The 16727-nt window shown below is 39.8% G+C and overlaps 1 protein-coding gene across 4 annotated transcripts; it reads right to left on the reverse strand.

Moving 5' to 3' along the window:
• Positions 1-1488: 1488 nt before the first annotated feature.
• LOC124152459 (circularly permutated Ras protein 1-like) lies at positions 1489-15036 on the reverse strand. Of its 4 annotated transcripts, none has more exons than XM_046525402.2 (17): positions 14178-15036; positions 12638-12680; positions 12329-12437; positions 10597-10782; positions 10138-10320; positions 9527-9758; positions 8783-8966; positions 8266-8474; positions 7715-7793; positions 7314-7517; positions 6924-7113; positions 6067-6312; positions 5784-5900; positions 5197-5292; positions 4956-5047; positions 4186-4309; positions 1489-2453 (listed from the first exon to the last, which is right to left on the reverse strand). In XM_046525402.2, exons 3-17 carry the CDS (start codon positions 12425-12427, stop codon positions 2286-2288), a joined length of 2409 nt encoding a protein of 802 aa, XP_046381358.2. In that variant the 5' UTR covers positions 12428-12437; positions 12638-12680; positions 14178-15036; the 3' UTR covers positions 1489-2285. The 4 variants fall into 4 exon arrangements, with proteins under 4 accessions (XP_046381358.2, XP_046381356.2, XP_046381359.2 ...); XM_046525400.2 differs by having other exon boundaries at positions 12329-12440; XM_046525403.2 differs by lacking the exon at positions 12638-12680.
• Positions 15037-16727: the final 1691 nt, after the last annotated feature.

Raw genomic sequence — 16727 nt, forward strand, 5'->3', positions numbered from 1 at the left:
TGAGTGGGGTATTCATGTTAAACTGCGGTATCTCAGTGAGCTAGCACTATAAATCGGCATCAGTCCGGACTAGTACAAGCAGCCACACACACACATACACGTGCATGCACGTCGCTATATAAGTGCAATAATCTTGGACGCGACGTTAAACCCAATTTCACCTCACCTCGTCTTGGTGCACTGTAAGCACCAGTATCAGCATTCCGCGTCCACTCGCCTGCCTGTGCCTCTGTTGACTCACTGAGCATCAAGGCTCAGCGCTCAGTTCTTTTGTTTGTTTGTTTATTTGTTGTTTAACGCCACACTCAGCAATGTTCCAGCTATATGACAGCGGTCTGTAAATATTCGAATCTGGACCAGACAATCCAGTGGTTGAAGTCATGCACATCAATCCACGCAATTGGGATCGATGACATGCATCAACCAAGTCAGAGGGCCTGACCACCTGATCCCGTTAGTCGCCTCTTACAACAAGCATAGTCGCCTTTTACGGCAAGCATGGGTTGCTGAAGACCTATTCTACCCCGTATCTTCACGGGTCCGTCTCGTAAGGATATGACTCGTGCCTGTAGCAATGAACTGGTCTCACCTGTTTGTGCACTCAACCAAGGACGTATATATGTACCATAACATTTGTGTCTCAGCTACACATAAGTGGGACAGAACACGCAAACGTTTAACGAATTGATGCGCACTTACATCACATACTGTGTTCTCCATTACCTGGACAGCAATTTTTAAAAATAAACTGTTTCGTATTTAAATAGGCAAAATCCGTAATTAAGACCAAGACTTACAAACGTGCAGTCCCGGTATGGTATTATCTTATATAGATCAACGTTTTATACTGAAAACAGACAGACATTTAAGGACGAGAATCTATGGATTTCTACTTCTATACAGTATTCTATATAGTATTGTGGGGAACACAACGTTTCAGAGTATATTATTTTGGATCTGTTCTGATGTACAAAACCTTCCAAATGGCGTGCCGGTTGTCTTGGGGGATTTAGTCAGCAAAGAGCCGAAGTCACAGGAGACTAATCACAATTTTATTTACAAGAACATTGAACAATGAACAATATCTTAAATATAGCTGAGGGTGCCACAGAGAGTCGGTACAACCCCCTGGGCCGTGGGTGACAGGTCTGCTTGGTTTGAGCGTCAAACCCCTTCTGCCTAACACCCTGCTTCTCTATCTATTTAACTATAATTTAGAGCAATAAAAAAGATTATGATTGGTTGATACACAATGGTGTGCCCTACGGTTAATGAATGGCTAAACAGAGGGGAATACTTAATCCTGTTGGACTGGCACTGATCTTTTTGACATATTTACTGGGTGCTTGGAAAGAGGTTGTGCTGTCACTATAGACGAGCTTGTATGGGGGCTAATCCTTAATGAGTCTAAATTTGAGTATTTGTTGAATGTTATTCTAATATTAGTGATGACAGATTTACTTAAATAAAATAGCTCAAGGCAATCTATAAGACTATGTAGACATAATTTATCTCTTGCCTTGTTGAATAGTATGTCTGGGGGATGGGATCTTGTTACCTTAGGCTAGTATTTATCTAAAAAGCTTTAAATCTATTAAACTATGTAGACATAATTGAAACTTCTAATATTTTGTATGTGCATTTATCCTGGATCCTAATGTGTATTACTTCCTGTTTTGTGATCATTTAAAATTTGTATAAATGTTACACCCACAATGCTAAACGCACTTCCTGTGGGTCTAATTATTATTTGAAAACTTAGTATAAATGTTATATCATGATATAAATGATAATATACTTACTAAGGTGAATAAATGATATGAAGCGGAGAACATTTATATGTATCAGTTAGAACAACAAAAGTAATAAGATAACAAATGTGGAAACTTAACAAGAGACGGCAACATATAATTGGCGCTGACAGGTGATTAGCAAAAGACAAATGTAGCATGACAGCCATGTACTGACTTTAAGAAAGCAAAACCATTGTATACGGTAATATCAACTTTAGTTTAGGTTTGCGGTAATGTTTGTTCAAGTTTTTGGTTTTATTTAAAATGCAATTGTCTGTACCACAAGATTCACGAAATAAATTAGTCTCATTTTTACCTCGACATTTTCGTTGAGTTTGAAGAGGCTGACATTTTAACTTCAATTATGAAAACTCTTCGTCTTTTGGAACAACCATTCAAACATTGCTCTGTTTGAATTCTGCAGATGAATTGCTCGGTGATGATTCAGACGCAAGTGGTGCCATCGATTACCATGCCACATAATCGAGGTCCCTAACACTTGTAATGCTGATAGTCGTAATAGTTATCTGCAGCTGTACTGCTGAGTTGACGAGATTTGGTTTTCGCCGCCATTTTTCGTGAGCCATGGAAATGGGACGCTGGAGCTTTCAGCGCGTGGCCCACGATTTTGTGGGAAAAGTCACTTGCTCTGCCCCGTTCCTGAAAATAATGACAGCTTGGGGTTATGATAAATATCCAGTTGATGTGTCAATCTACATAATAAATGTGAGCATAATGATTCCAAGCATAATCACTCTAATCCTTCAACGTGACATATGTCAAGCCGAACATGAACTCATTGCGCACCAATAGTTTCGAGCCAATTGGGACAGATTCTGTTCAAATGAATCCATATATATATATTGGGACAGATTCTGTTCAAATGAATACATATATATATATATATATATATATATATATATATATATATATATATATATATATATATATATATATATATATACTTGTAAGGCTATAAAAACGTTTTGTTTTCATTTGCATACCATCACAATCTTATAGCAACTGAACAGCGAAAACATGCCACGACCGACGGAAGCCCAACGAAACAACGTCATCGACCGACTCCAAACAGGATAGCAAATATCATCATTACAATACTGTGGAGCCTTTATCAGACACACGGGACAAGCTGTGACCTTCTCAGGTCCGGTCGACCACGTATCACTAGTGGAGCACAGGACAGATTTATTCGGCTTACGTGAAAGAACCACCTAGGCAAAATCAGGATTGTGTAGGATGTCAGCCCAGACAGTGAGGAACTGTTTCGCGCAGAAGGTATTCACGCTAGCGGACCAGTTCTAGATGTAATTTTGATGGACCTACATCGCAGACTGGGACGTCAATGGAGACATGTTCGGTTTAGTGACAAGTCACGTTTTATGCTTCGTCGTGCACATCGTAGACGTCATGTTTACAGGCGTTGCGGGGAACATATGCACAAAACTGCATACAGGAAGTGGAAAGATAATTGTGTTGGTGGTAGTGTGATTATGTTGGCAGCCATCTCCTACACCGGTATAACAGACTTGGAAATGTGGGGAATTTAACGGCATAATGTTATTCGGATGATATAATTCAGCCACATGACCTTTCCATTTTTCATCAAGCAAATGTCATTTTCCAACAAAAAACAAAACGTCCGACCTCACACAGCAAGACAACAGCCATTTTCTGGAATCACAACATCCAGCTCCTCCGAAGGGTCTCCTGGTCTCCAGATTTAAACAAACTCGAACATTAATAGATGCAATGGATCAACGAAAGCGAGCACTTCAACAACAACAGATCTCTGACTGTTGGCACACGAATTGCCAGCAGAGTGGGTGAACATACCCCAGGACCAAATCGGGATCTGATTGCCTTGATGGGACGACGATGCCAGTCAGGTTTGGTGGCCATTTATTGAGAACAGATGACCTTCATCTTGAAAATCTGCTGTTCCGTGTGTGGCATATGGGACCTTGGTCAATGACAATGATGTGTGTGCCAAGTTTTAAAGAAATCGAATACCTTATCTTGATTATTTAATTTTAAAAATGCAGCAACCAGCGTTCGGGTGATCCTGGCACATATGGGCTGGTTAGGCTCATCATCAGCTCAGGGCCCTTGCCCCCTCAACACGCAGCCCAGACAGCGAATAGGACTTCTTCCAGGAAGCGCTGCCTTGTCGAACCCACCAAGAACTTTTCACAGAATGTGAAGACTCCCTAACACTGCAGCCTTCTGCGTTACCCAGATTGTTAGAGGGGCTGTATTCCTGGTAGGAATCCCGGGTACTCTCCCAATATCTGTCAACAGATTGGGAGGTACCAAACCTAAGGCACCGAAAACAATGAGGATTATTATTATAATCATTATTATGATTATTTACCCATTTTGTCATGTTCCTATCCAGGTCTGTTTCCAGTTCCGAGCATGCTGTATGAAATGCATATCGCTCCTCGCGTTGTTCTACAGTCTTCGCACCTCTCTTCATCACATGTTTGGCTGCCCGTCTGAATATTTGTAAATGAGGAATAATATTGAGTGTGTGAGTTTGATTGAACGACGCGTTGAGCAATATTTCAGTTATATCATGTCAGTTTGGTGGGAAAAAAGCGAAAAGCAGTTCAAGTCATGGACGTTTACCAACCACAAACAATGATTTGGTGCTGCCAATCTTTGAAACACAATCAGTGCGAATCTAGAATTCGAACCCACGATCATAGGTTTCTGGCACTCTGCATAGCAAATTGCGCCGCATTAGACGACGGAGCTAACCGTGCTCCAGGAGAAACATGAACAGGTTTTCACGGTATTTCAGTTGAAAGTGTATGTGTCTACTTGTATCCTGCTGTACATGTGTGGCTAGTATCTGGTAAACCAAGAGTACAGCATTTACTAATAAAGTAATAGCTACGATGATTAACTGACAGTCTGTTTTTAATTTGATCATCGTAGGATATGTATTTTTTTATTACAAGCGAAAACAGATAAAAAAATAATGAACCGTGTTGTCCAAAATACCAAGAATCGATGTCAACAATATCTCAGCAACAATCCAGCAGAATATAATTCTTTGAAATCATGGTTCTGCAATATTATAATTTAAATATTGGAGATTAGCACAATGACAAACCTCCAACATATGGATATACTTACATATGTCCCTTGGCTTGTTTTGGGGCTCCCTGCTTCACCATCTCTGCCGTCTTCTGCACGGTGGCCAATCCCACGACTGCCACATTGATGTTCTGATAACAAAGATGCAAGATTGTACAAGGATTGAACCACTTGGGTGGCTGATCAGTCCGTCAGATACATGCAGTATTTGTCATTTCTAATCGGTTGAAATGTCACACATGCTGTAGGACTGTATAATAAATTGATGTCATTGTGTTACCTCCTCCATGACCTTCCTGTCCTTGGTGAACTTGTGACTCTTGCACATGACACGGAGACACTTCATGCCGTTCTTGCGAGTGTAGGCGATCTGAACCTAAAATGGGGAGTGAGTGAGTGAATGGTTGAGTTTGGTTTAAAGCCTGAAATGATGCAACAAATTCGGGGAAACATACAAGCACGGTTACTGGATTCTAAACTGCGATGCAACTGCACAGTTAATTGCGAAGCCTTATACAGCATGGCCATCCGTGCACCCAAGAAATGATACCATACGGAAAAGGATGTTTTGTTTAACTGGTATTTAATTTGACACCATTTCAGATGATGATGAAACAGATGATATAATTTTCTTGCACACTCATAAGCTGGCAAAATCATGTAATAATCATTACACCCCAAAACATCGTTCTCTGGTTATGGTGGATGTTCTGACAAAACCTATGTTGTGAAAAAGGCGAAAAGGTTGGTATCTCAAAATAAAGACTCAGGACCTCAAGAATATTACACCGTCGGAATCTTACAAACATAAACTTGTTGTTTGCGCAGGAATCGAAATTCATGTCGGTCGAGTTTTTTGACCAGTACCTGGAAAGGGATTTCATCAATTTCTGGGATGGTGTCCGGATCTTTGAGTTTGAAGTTGAATGTGAGGTCCGTGTCCTTAAGGGCATTGCCCACCTCTTTCACCAACCTGCTGCAGTCCTGGAACAGAGAAGACATACTCTACCGTAATGAAACACTGTACAGAAAGGGAAAACATATATTTTGAGACAATGCCGAGTTTCTATTTGAGTTCAAGCAGAGGAACAACAGTGTGCTGAGACAATAAAACACTCTCAAAAACATAAAAGACTCAAAGTATGATAACCTTTGGATAACCTTCTTCAACAAACACAAGGGATGGATGCAGCAGGAAGGTAACATGAACTGATGAAGCCACGATCTTGTTCTGCCAGATGAGGCGCAGCTCCCGGACAATCTCCAGGGGGTTGAGGACGTTGACGGTGCCGCCTGAAGCCAGTGCACACGCACTGACGTGCTGCATCCCGACAGGCTCTCCCTCCACTGCCATGATGTTGATGACGATGTTCTTCGAACGAGCATAGTTGCCGATCTGGAATATTCAGCAGAGAAATAATCTGGATATATTTGCGTACAACTGTTCACTCTGTTTACCCTAACTGTTGTCTTTGATATGCGTCTGATGTTTTACCTCTTACCATCTTTCACAAACATAAGACAACAGCATGGTATATTGTCAGGAAAGCTGAGAAGCTAAATTGAAACAAACATGAAGACTTGTGGATGTAAGTGATCTTCCAAGGTACCAGGTGATGCCAGGAATACCTATCCAGTTGATCTCAAGTCCGCGTCTTCACTACAAACATTTAAACATCTTCTTGAAGCATATCTGCTCTGACTTTATATCACTGTCTACACATCATTACTTTCATCTTTTATTACATTTTATCGGTTTTGTCTTCGACCAGAAACGAATATGGAGTAATGCTTGAATGTAGATAAAATGGTCCACACAAGGCGTTCTTTTTCCAGCTAATAGTTCCAAAGCTTTAAAGGAATTGGATGTGATTCGTTTTATTTCTAACTATAATTGTTATTCAATCCATATTCCAAATCGAGCAGAATGTAAAAACGTATTTACATGAAATCTAAAGCAATTCAACTAGTACAGTTCAATATCGTTGTTCAAAGTTCGATGATTACCGTCGTATAGAAGTCAGAGTCAGAGACGCCATGACTCAAGGAGCCAATGCCACGGTTTGGAGCCCCATCAGTACACAGCACAATCTCTGATGAAGGCACTTCACTCACAAATCCAGCACATATTGCCAATGCAGGGCCAAGTGCTGTACAGCCTCGCGTGTGCAAGTCTGCCACCTTCTCCATCAAACCACTGGAAGATGATTACGATTTGATATTATATAAGCAATATTATTTTCTTTCACAGACAATACCGTCATTAATTAAAATCTCCACTATCATTTCAAATGAATAAAAAATCACTTAATCAACCAAACAAATAACTGTAGCACTTGAAAAACATTGTTTTCTTATTAGACATGTACTGGAATGGTTCTTAAGCCCAATACTTACTCATGGGAAAGTCGTAGAGGTTTGATCTCATTTCTTTCTGCTAGATCTTTCCCCTTTTTGATGAGAGCATCAAAGTCATTCATGTCAACACCGGTGATGTTTATAGGTTGTCCTGTCCCATCACCTACGATCTCGATTTCTGAGTCAAAGAGGACCAGCATCACTTGTTTTTCCGGCTGTTCCAGTTTCAGCAGCTCCACCTGTCTGTAACACGACAAGGAATAGCAAAATTAATATACTCAAGCTTGTTGCTTTATTCGCAAATCACATTGTCTATGATTTGAAAGATGGAATCCAACATAAATAATATTATTGATAATATATTTAACATGTGGCTTTATTTACTGAGCCCCAAACACCTAACTGCATGCTCATTGTTTCCATGACATGACATTGTGTACCTCATCACAGCCTCCTTGATACACTCCAGCCTAGATTTAGCCTCCAGCGTCTCCCCACTCCGAGCCTGCTTCCATGCCGCTATAACAAACGGAGACAGAGGACAGATTACTGTACATGTCCCTTGGATGTTTGGCAAACAAGGTATGTATTCTGGATATATATGTAGAACTCTTACAATACAAAAAAATCTTTCAGTGAGTTTGGGATTTTACCCCTTTGCTTAAACACTTTATTAGTTTATAAATATATGATAGTCGTAATAGCTTCAGAGGTGGAACTAATGTTTTGACAAATATGGTTTTACATGTAAATATTCAAGCTTGTTCTCAGTATTACAATGTTGACAATTTTTCACACATTGCATCTGGAAGTTCTGTCACACTTAGCCTAATGTCACACACTGCATCTGGAAGTTCTCATTAAATAAAACTAATGTCACACACTGCATCTGTAAGTTTCCACACAAAGCCTAATGTCACACACTGCATCTGTAAGTTCCCACACTAAGCCTTTTGTCACACACTGCATCTGGAAGTTCTGAGTGTCTAACCTTGTAGTTCTGGGACATCTGCCTTGGCATCCATTGAGCCGCTGACGTCCATGCAGTAGACAATTATTCCTGGCGTGATCTTCTGGACAACCTCAGCTGCCTCCTCCTCTTTCTCTGTTGCAGGACTCAACATGTAGTCAAACATCAACTCTCTGGGTATCTCCTCCGAGGTCACGTCTAGTTCTTTGTTCTCTTTCCCGCAATACTCACTGAAAAAGTAAGTTACATATTAAAGACACATACGGATTAGTTTATTATTAACCAGTCTTCGACAGTTCACCTGAGACAAAAATACATTTATCAAACTTAACTGTACAGATAGTAAAAGGAAAATCATTCTCTTCATTAAAGCTCATACAAGATTCAGTTCATTGTGAATTATCGTATTGAGAATATTATATTAATTCCATTCTCATTGCCTTATAAACTACAAGTATAGTATTTTTACTTATTGTTTACTTAGCAATTTTGGTGATTGGTGAAAACCCTGCGAATTGAAAAGTAGTTTGACACTAACCAGGTCCACTGCCTTGCATCTCCATTGTCTATGAGGCTTGATGTCTGGCACAGAGCGGCGTCACACTTCCTGCACCGAACTGGATCCCCGGTCACAAGTTGTGGATCATCGGCCAGTGTACCCAGGGGGATGTGCACCACATTGCCATCTATCTTCTTTGTCTTGATGGGGGTCCTACCGGCAGCTGGAGGGGTATGATTTTGTAGCCTTCAATAAGCCTTTGATTTAAAGATATGTAACCTTTATCTACTGTGTGATATAGGTGCAGGTGTGAGGCGAAGTGGCAGTGGATGGGGTGGGATGTTTTCCGTGCTCTTTTGTAAACGTCAGTGGTGACAACACTTTCAGCTCGTAAACTGACAGTTCTCTAATTTGACACAATGGCTTTTGTCTTTTGTTCCAAACTTTGAAAAAAAGTTATGCATGCGTTTCTTTTGCTATTCAGTACATATAATATTTGTTGTCAGTTCTATTAACCTTAGTATTTAAATTAACTAGAACCATGAGTGAATGTATTCATCAGGTTTTCTCTCTCATGAGACGTTTACAACGCAATTTATACATTTGTAAACTCACAAGTTCTCTTTTTCTCAATTTAATTGTTATCACTAACAAGGGCAAGTACATGTACATGTATGTGTTTTCGTTTCATTCAACAGGGCTTTCCGTCTCTTATAATGGTAGAGCCTACCAACACTTAACCATGTTACCAGATACCCAAACATCAATGACCATTTGACCAACCTTCCCCTGGTAGTCCACCAGTTGCCTGTGCTTGTACTGGTGCAGATTCGGTTGCTGATGCTTCAGATTTCTTCTTCTTTTCTTTGGCCTCCATCTTCGGAAGACCTTTGACGTTGATCATCTTCTTGTAGGAATCTTCAATGGTGGGATCAAAGTTTTCTACAAACGACTCGTGCACTAGACGCAAGGTGACAGACGACTTGCCCACACCACCTGTTCCCATTGTTACAAGCTGTAAATCATGAACATTGGGTATCTTAACTTAGGCTTAACGTAGGGGGAATAGAAGATTGCATTGTCGACACTCATTAGGCAGAGTGTGTGGGGAGGGGAGGGTGGTGACAGTGTTAAGCAGTATAGAACTGGACAGTTATCATCATCATCATCACCATCATCATCATAATGTTTTTCTAGATCATCATCATCATCATCATAATGTTTTTCTAGATCCTCTGATACGTAAATTTGTATCATACAGATACATATTTCACTGGCTGTGTGGATATGAACAAAGAATATACAGTTACCTATAACAAAACACTCTCTGTGATTTTGGTTTACAGCAGATGAACTCACAAGAACATAGAAGAAATCAAAGACCAATTCTGTACCTTATATTCAATCCCTTGACGAGGGATGGTCCTGAGTAAGGCCTCTATAGCGTCCCTAACATTGTCCCCTGTTTTGGCCGATGTCTCCCTGAAGGGCACGTCCCTGGCTCTGGCCAGACCTTTGCCTTCTGCCTTGGAGACAACACGTTGGTTCTCTAGATCAGATTTGTTGCCGCACAGAACCTGTTTGATGTTGAATTAATAAAATGAATATATTAAATGTATTTGCACATATAAGATAAGAGACATTAAGCAAATAGTCATTCTGTATTAAAATGGAAAACTGGTAATTAATTATACTTTTTAATTCGTCACAATCGCACCACTATTCTTACATTGTACATCCAAGATCTGGAGATGTTCATCTTCACGAGAAAACATGTTACTACATGGTCTCTGGTTTGGGATGTTTGGTTTCTGGGATGATTAATTCAAATAAGCAAGAATTTTGGTACTAACAGCATATATTTTTTCCCCCTGTTTACTTGTTTCCAGGAAAGTAAACATGGCCGTTGCTTCCTCGAACGACTCCCTGTTCGTGATGTCGTACACGATGATGAAGCCTTGAGCTGACCGAGTGTACAGATCTCGCATTGCGGAGTACTCTTCCTGCCCGGCCGTGTCGAGGATGTCCAGCATACATTCCTGAAACAAAGATACTGACTGTAGTTACAGGATTTGTGTCCGCCTTGTTGAACACAACATTGGCAGTCTCTGCAGGCTCCTTTAAATTAAGATTATGTAACGATAATGGCCAAAAGTTCGTTTTTGATGTATACCCGATTGTCCCGTGTATTATATTTCTCTCTTGTATTGTATTTCTCTTCTTGAATCTTATTTCTTTTCTTATATTATATCACCTTTCTTGTATTATATGCCCTTTCTTGTATTATGTTTCCTTTCTTGTATTATATTTCCTTTTCTTGCATTGTATTTCCTTCTTGTATCTTATTTCTTTTCTTGTACTTTATTTCCTTTCTTGTATCATATTTCCTTTCTTGCATTGTATTTCTTTTTTTGTATTTTTTTTCATTTCTTGTATTATATGTCCTTTCTTGCATTATATTTCCTTTCTTGTATAGTATTTTCTTCTTGTATTTTATTTCCTTTCTGGTATTATATTTGCTTCTGGTATTGTATTTGCTTCTTGTATTGTATTTCCTTTCTTGTATTGTATTTGCTTCTTGTATTGTATATCATTTCTTGTATTGTATTTGCTTCTTGTATTGTATTTCCTTTCTAGTATTATATTTACTTCTTGTATTATATTTGCTTCTTGTATTGTATTTGCTTCTTGTATTGTATATCATTTCTTGTATTGTATTTGCTTCTTGTATTGTATTTCCTTTCTAGTATTATATTTGCTTCTTGTATTATATTTGCTTCTTGTATTGTATTTGCTTCTTGTATTGTATTTCCTTTTTAGTATTATATTTGCTTCTTGTATTGTATTTGCTTCTCGATTGTATTTCCTTTCTTGTATTGTATTTGCTTCTTGTTTTGTTTCCTTTCTTGTATTGTATATCCTTTCTTGTATTGTATATGCTTCTTGTATTGTTTTTCCTTTCTAGTATTGTATTTGCTACTTGTATATTATTTCCTTTCTTGTATTATGTTTCCTTTCCATTACGATAAATACCCAGGACTCTTTCGCTACCATAATTTCGTTTCGGAAGTGATGGATCGTCATCACTCTTATTTCTTTCCCTATTTTGATTGGACGTCTATGTCTGGCGTTGTGTTATTCGAATCGGGTTAAAAACAAAACACTGGGTCAAATGGGTATGAATAATAACAGATGGAGATGCAAAACACTTGATAATCGAGGATGTGTTTATTCGACTGTTTGAATATATTTATTCATCTGTTTCAAATGAAATGTTAGGGATTTCGGGTTAGAATTGATCCCCAGCAACCTATGCTGTCGTGAGATCAGACTAAATGTATCAGATGGTCAGGCTCCGTGGCTTGGTTGATTGCGTGTCATCGTACATCAACGGCGTGGTCCGTTGCTTACAACGTCGATCACTGGATCGTGTGGTCCAGACTATTTACGGGCTTTAATTTGGCTGAGTGTGGCGTTAAACAACAAGCAAATGAATACAAAATTTATCATGTGATAATGATGTGTGCTGTTATGTATGCTGTGATTGTATCGTTCTGTTGCAAGTTAACATCTGATTTGTCTCACCATCTCATCCATTTCCGTTTCCTCTTCTTCTGACGAGTCGGAATTGAGGATTTCATCTTCGTCCTCCCCAACATACACAAATTCGCTCCCGAAATCCATCTCAACAGATCTGCTATATGTAAAGAGAAAATAAATAGAGTGTCGAGTGAAATATTTTGTTTCTCTCATCAAGTGAAGGGGAAAAGAAACATGATATTTTACTGGACACATGGAATATCCCATTTATTATATACTTTTTGTGTAGTTGTCTACAGGAAATTTTATTATTTCATTACAAATGTAAAGCCTTGAAACGTAAATTCTCCCTACCTATCACACTTGGGCGGTTCACTACCCCTTGTGTTTGCAAAATCTTTAAAAAAATAAAAACGAAAGTAACAAAGATTATTTAGTGGCTCGACAATTCTGTATCATTCATATAGATAGGATTATATACAAAATCATCTTTAAAAAAAAATATACTTGAAAACAACCAAACAGCTGTTGGAAGGGAAAGAATACACGTTGTTTAAGAAACGAAAATGGCGCTTTGCGAAACGAACAGTGGTCGGATTGACGAGTTAAGTGAGAAATTTATAGAGTATAAGGAAACATTTTCAAAAGAAGAACAATCAGCCTGAAGCAATATTAACACCATAAATGGCTATCTGTCATTATTTTGCCTTGTCAATATGGAATTAATGTACAAAGGAAGTCAACAGTTTGTGTACAGGCTAGACACTTACGATAAAGGGAGACAAGTTTGGGGGAGGTCACTCTTGTGTGACAATAGTTCCGTCAAAGTATTAAATATAAACGATCAACATATTTAACTCTGCTATGGTAATGCTGCTTTTGTTTATTTGTTTGTCTACGCAATTGAGATACAATGACATGCTACAACCAAGTCAGCGAGCGTGACTAAACGATCCCGTTAGTCGCCTCTTACGACAAGCAGAGTCGCCTTTTACAGCAAGCATGGGTTGCTGAAGACCTATTCTAACCCGGATCTTCACGGGTCCAAAATCATTATTGTATTGAGAATATTATATTACTTCCATTCTCATTGCCTTATAAACTACAAGTATAGTGTTGCTATCTATTGATTACCAACCCGGATTTTCACGATTTTCCAGTTCACTACAATTCAGAATGAAAGCGGTTAAATAATAATGCTTTGATCAATCATAAATACAAACATGGTTGACGCAGCCCTACAACATGCCTCATGGACATTCATTTGACAAGGGGACAGATAAGCGATCGATAAAGAGATTTCACAACAGAGGGAAACATGAATACACCGAGACTCGTTAGCTGCGATTGCCTACCGTGTCTTTTCCTCGTTCAATATCAGCTTTCTATTTGCCACACCAGGAAGCTACGATCGCCCCGTAGGAAAAGTTAGTGAATGTGAGCCGTGTGATCATTTTGGGTCTCAGTTACATATTTTTCTCGAACAATATACCATTCATACACTCGGGTGAAAAATCACTTTATGGCGACCTACTTCCAGTCTGTCACACACCATAGATAAGGAGGAAAAGATAGAAAATACTCAAATAATAGAATCTTTTTCTTCGCAAATAGAATGTTTACATGGCATTTTCATCATTAGTCCTGTATACGTTGCTGAAGTCAACAATGCTTTATTTATCACAGCACTTTCTTAGTTAATGTCATTAGACTTAAATTAATAATTGCCGATGTTCGATGATTCCAAAGCAACGTCAAATATCAATATTTTGACAAAACAGTTGTTATTCAATGGTAAATAGTTATAGCACACTAAGTTAATTACATTGATAAATGTCGCACCGTGACCTATTTCCTATAGATATCATTTGAATATGTGTTTTAGCACACCTACCTTGTCGCAGTGTATGACTCCCTTCTAACTCTTGTGTGCGCTGTTCGGTAAGTGTCTACCGGGTGGGAAATACGGTCGCGCTGTTATACTGGTTAGGCTGAATCAGTGGCTATAAATAGACGCTCCAACAATTCGCGTGTCATATCGAACATATTGTTATATCTAACATTGCGTCACATGTCTTACATGTTGCACAACACAAGCAGGATGTCCCAGGGTAAGGGGCAGGCAACTAACAAAACCAAACACTGTAGAAAATCAATTCCAGTCATTTTACAGAGTGAGTGAGTTCGATTTAACGCCGCTTAAGGGACGCAACTCTGCACAGCGAATCGCGGCTCCTTAGACGACCGGGCCACCCGTGCCACCGGTAAGTGGTTGACGTTTTAGGGGATTATATATAAGACATTTATGGTAAGAGCATCATGTCAGGTCATCCTGCATCACATAATTATTGTCAGATACTTGTGAGTGTGGGTTCGAATCCCGGTTCGCCCCGATTATGTTTCTAGGTTTGTCAGCACCACACCCGTGCTTGTGGGTTCCACCAAAGTGGTAAACGTCTGAGCTCTGCATTACTTCGGGCTTTCCTCCCACATTAAGTTGACACGTTGTGATAATTGGAATACTGTTCACAGCGGCATTAAAATCAACTCAACTCACACAATTTAATCACACAATCAGCTTGGGGACAAAGGTGGTCCAGTTGTCAGGTTGAATCCTGGAGACATGCAGTGATCCTTGCTTCAAATTCCATATTCATCCTGGGTTTTTTATGTATGACCGCCTCCGTGGTATAATGGCAGAGCGTCAGCCCGGAGATGCCCGACCGCGTCTTACCAAAATACGTTAAAAGATGGTACTTGTTGTTACCCTGTCTGGCGCTCGGCATTAAGCGGATAAAACAAGGACTGGTTGGCTCGGTGTCATAACACTGTGTCTGAGTGGGGTATTCTTGTTAAACTGCGGCAAGGCATCTCAGTGAGCTAGCACTTTAAAATCGGCATCAGTCCGGACTAGTACAAGCAGCCACACAAACACACGCGTGCATGCATGTCGCTATATAAGTGCAATAATCTTGGACGCGACCTTAAATCCAATTTCACCTCACCTCAACTTTCATGTATATTATGGGCTCACCAAAGAGCTAAAAGACACACATTAAAGTAATATAACTGAAATACTAATCACAGCGCCATACGACCTGTGAAGATCCGGGGTAGAATAGGTTTTCAGCAACCAATGCTTGCCGTAAATTGCGACAATGCTTGTCGTAAGAGGCGACTAACGGGATCGGATGGTCAGACTCGCTGACTTGGTTGATGCACGTCATCGATCCCAATTGCGTGGATCGATGCTCATAATGTCAATCACTGGATTGTCTGGTCCAGACTCGATTATTTACAGACCGCCGTAATATAGCTTCATTATTGCTGAGTGCGGCGTTAAACAACAAACAAATAAAAGCGCCATAAAGCCAATCTCACTCATTCCACAGTTTCTTGTTGCAAGTATGGCATACTTGGGCTTCATTTTGCACAAATATCTGTGTTGACACTTAAGGGGTCAAACAGCTTCCTACAGTACAAAAGCTGTTCCTTGGTAATCCCGCGAACACTCCCATCTAAATAATATTTGACAGTCATTAGGTCCTGTTAGCACCTTCTCAATTTTAGAACTAGGTGCTGACAGCGGAATTGTTTTGGGCTGGAATTACAATGGGCAACTCAAAACGAGTGGCATCTCCCCGAGGTAAGGGAGTTGACTGCCTGTAAAAGTGTCCACTCTTGCCGAACTGGGCTGGAATTTCTGGGCTCGAGCCACCAGTGGCTATGGCGAGTTATATGCCTTCTATGTCCCTCCTGTTGAACAATCAGATTCCACCTCTGATATCACTCGCATTTGCTTCAAGTAAAATGACGTCGCCCAGTGAAGAAGATCTGATCGGTAATCAAGATCTGTATTGTAATAAAACAGGTCTTACTTTGCGAAGTGCATCAATTCACGTGAGCACATTGAATAAAAACATGTAATGAATTGGAAAATATCTGTTGACGCTAAGTTGTCGGTACACATGTTTAACAAATCCTGCAATCAACCGAAAAATGCTCAGCAGGTGTTGATTTCGTTACATGATTTGGATTGCACTATGCATGCACTCGTTCATCTTCCCGAGGCAAGAGAGTTAACTGACTTTAAAAGTCCAGTTTCCACCCTTGCCGAACAAGACTGGAATTCCTTGGCTCTATCGTAGCGCCACCAGTGGCTATTACGAGTTATGTCCCTTCTGAGCCTCTCCTTTACACCAATCAGATTCCACCTCTCGTATCACTTGCATTTGCTTGAAACAAAACAGTTGCGCCCAGTCAAGACGATCTGATCGATAATCAAGGTCTATATTGTGATACAACGGGTCTTACATCGCGCAATGCGTGAGCACCTTGATTAAAAACATGAAAAGATTTTGAAAATATCTGTTGACAACGAGTTGGCGGTGCACATGCTTTGCAAATCCTGCAATCAACCGAAATCTGCAGGACAGTTTACGAA

This window comes from Haliotis rufescens, unplaced genomic scaffold (assembly GCF_023055435.1).
Source record: "Haliotis rufescens isolate VD_foot unplaced genomic scaffold, xgHalRufe1.0.p SCAF_74, whole genome shotgun sequence".
NCBI classification, from domain to species: domain Eukaryota; kingdom Metazoa; phylum Mollusca; class Gastropoda; order Lepetellida; family Haliotidae; genus Haliotis; species Haliotis rufescens.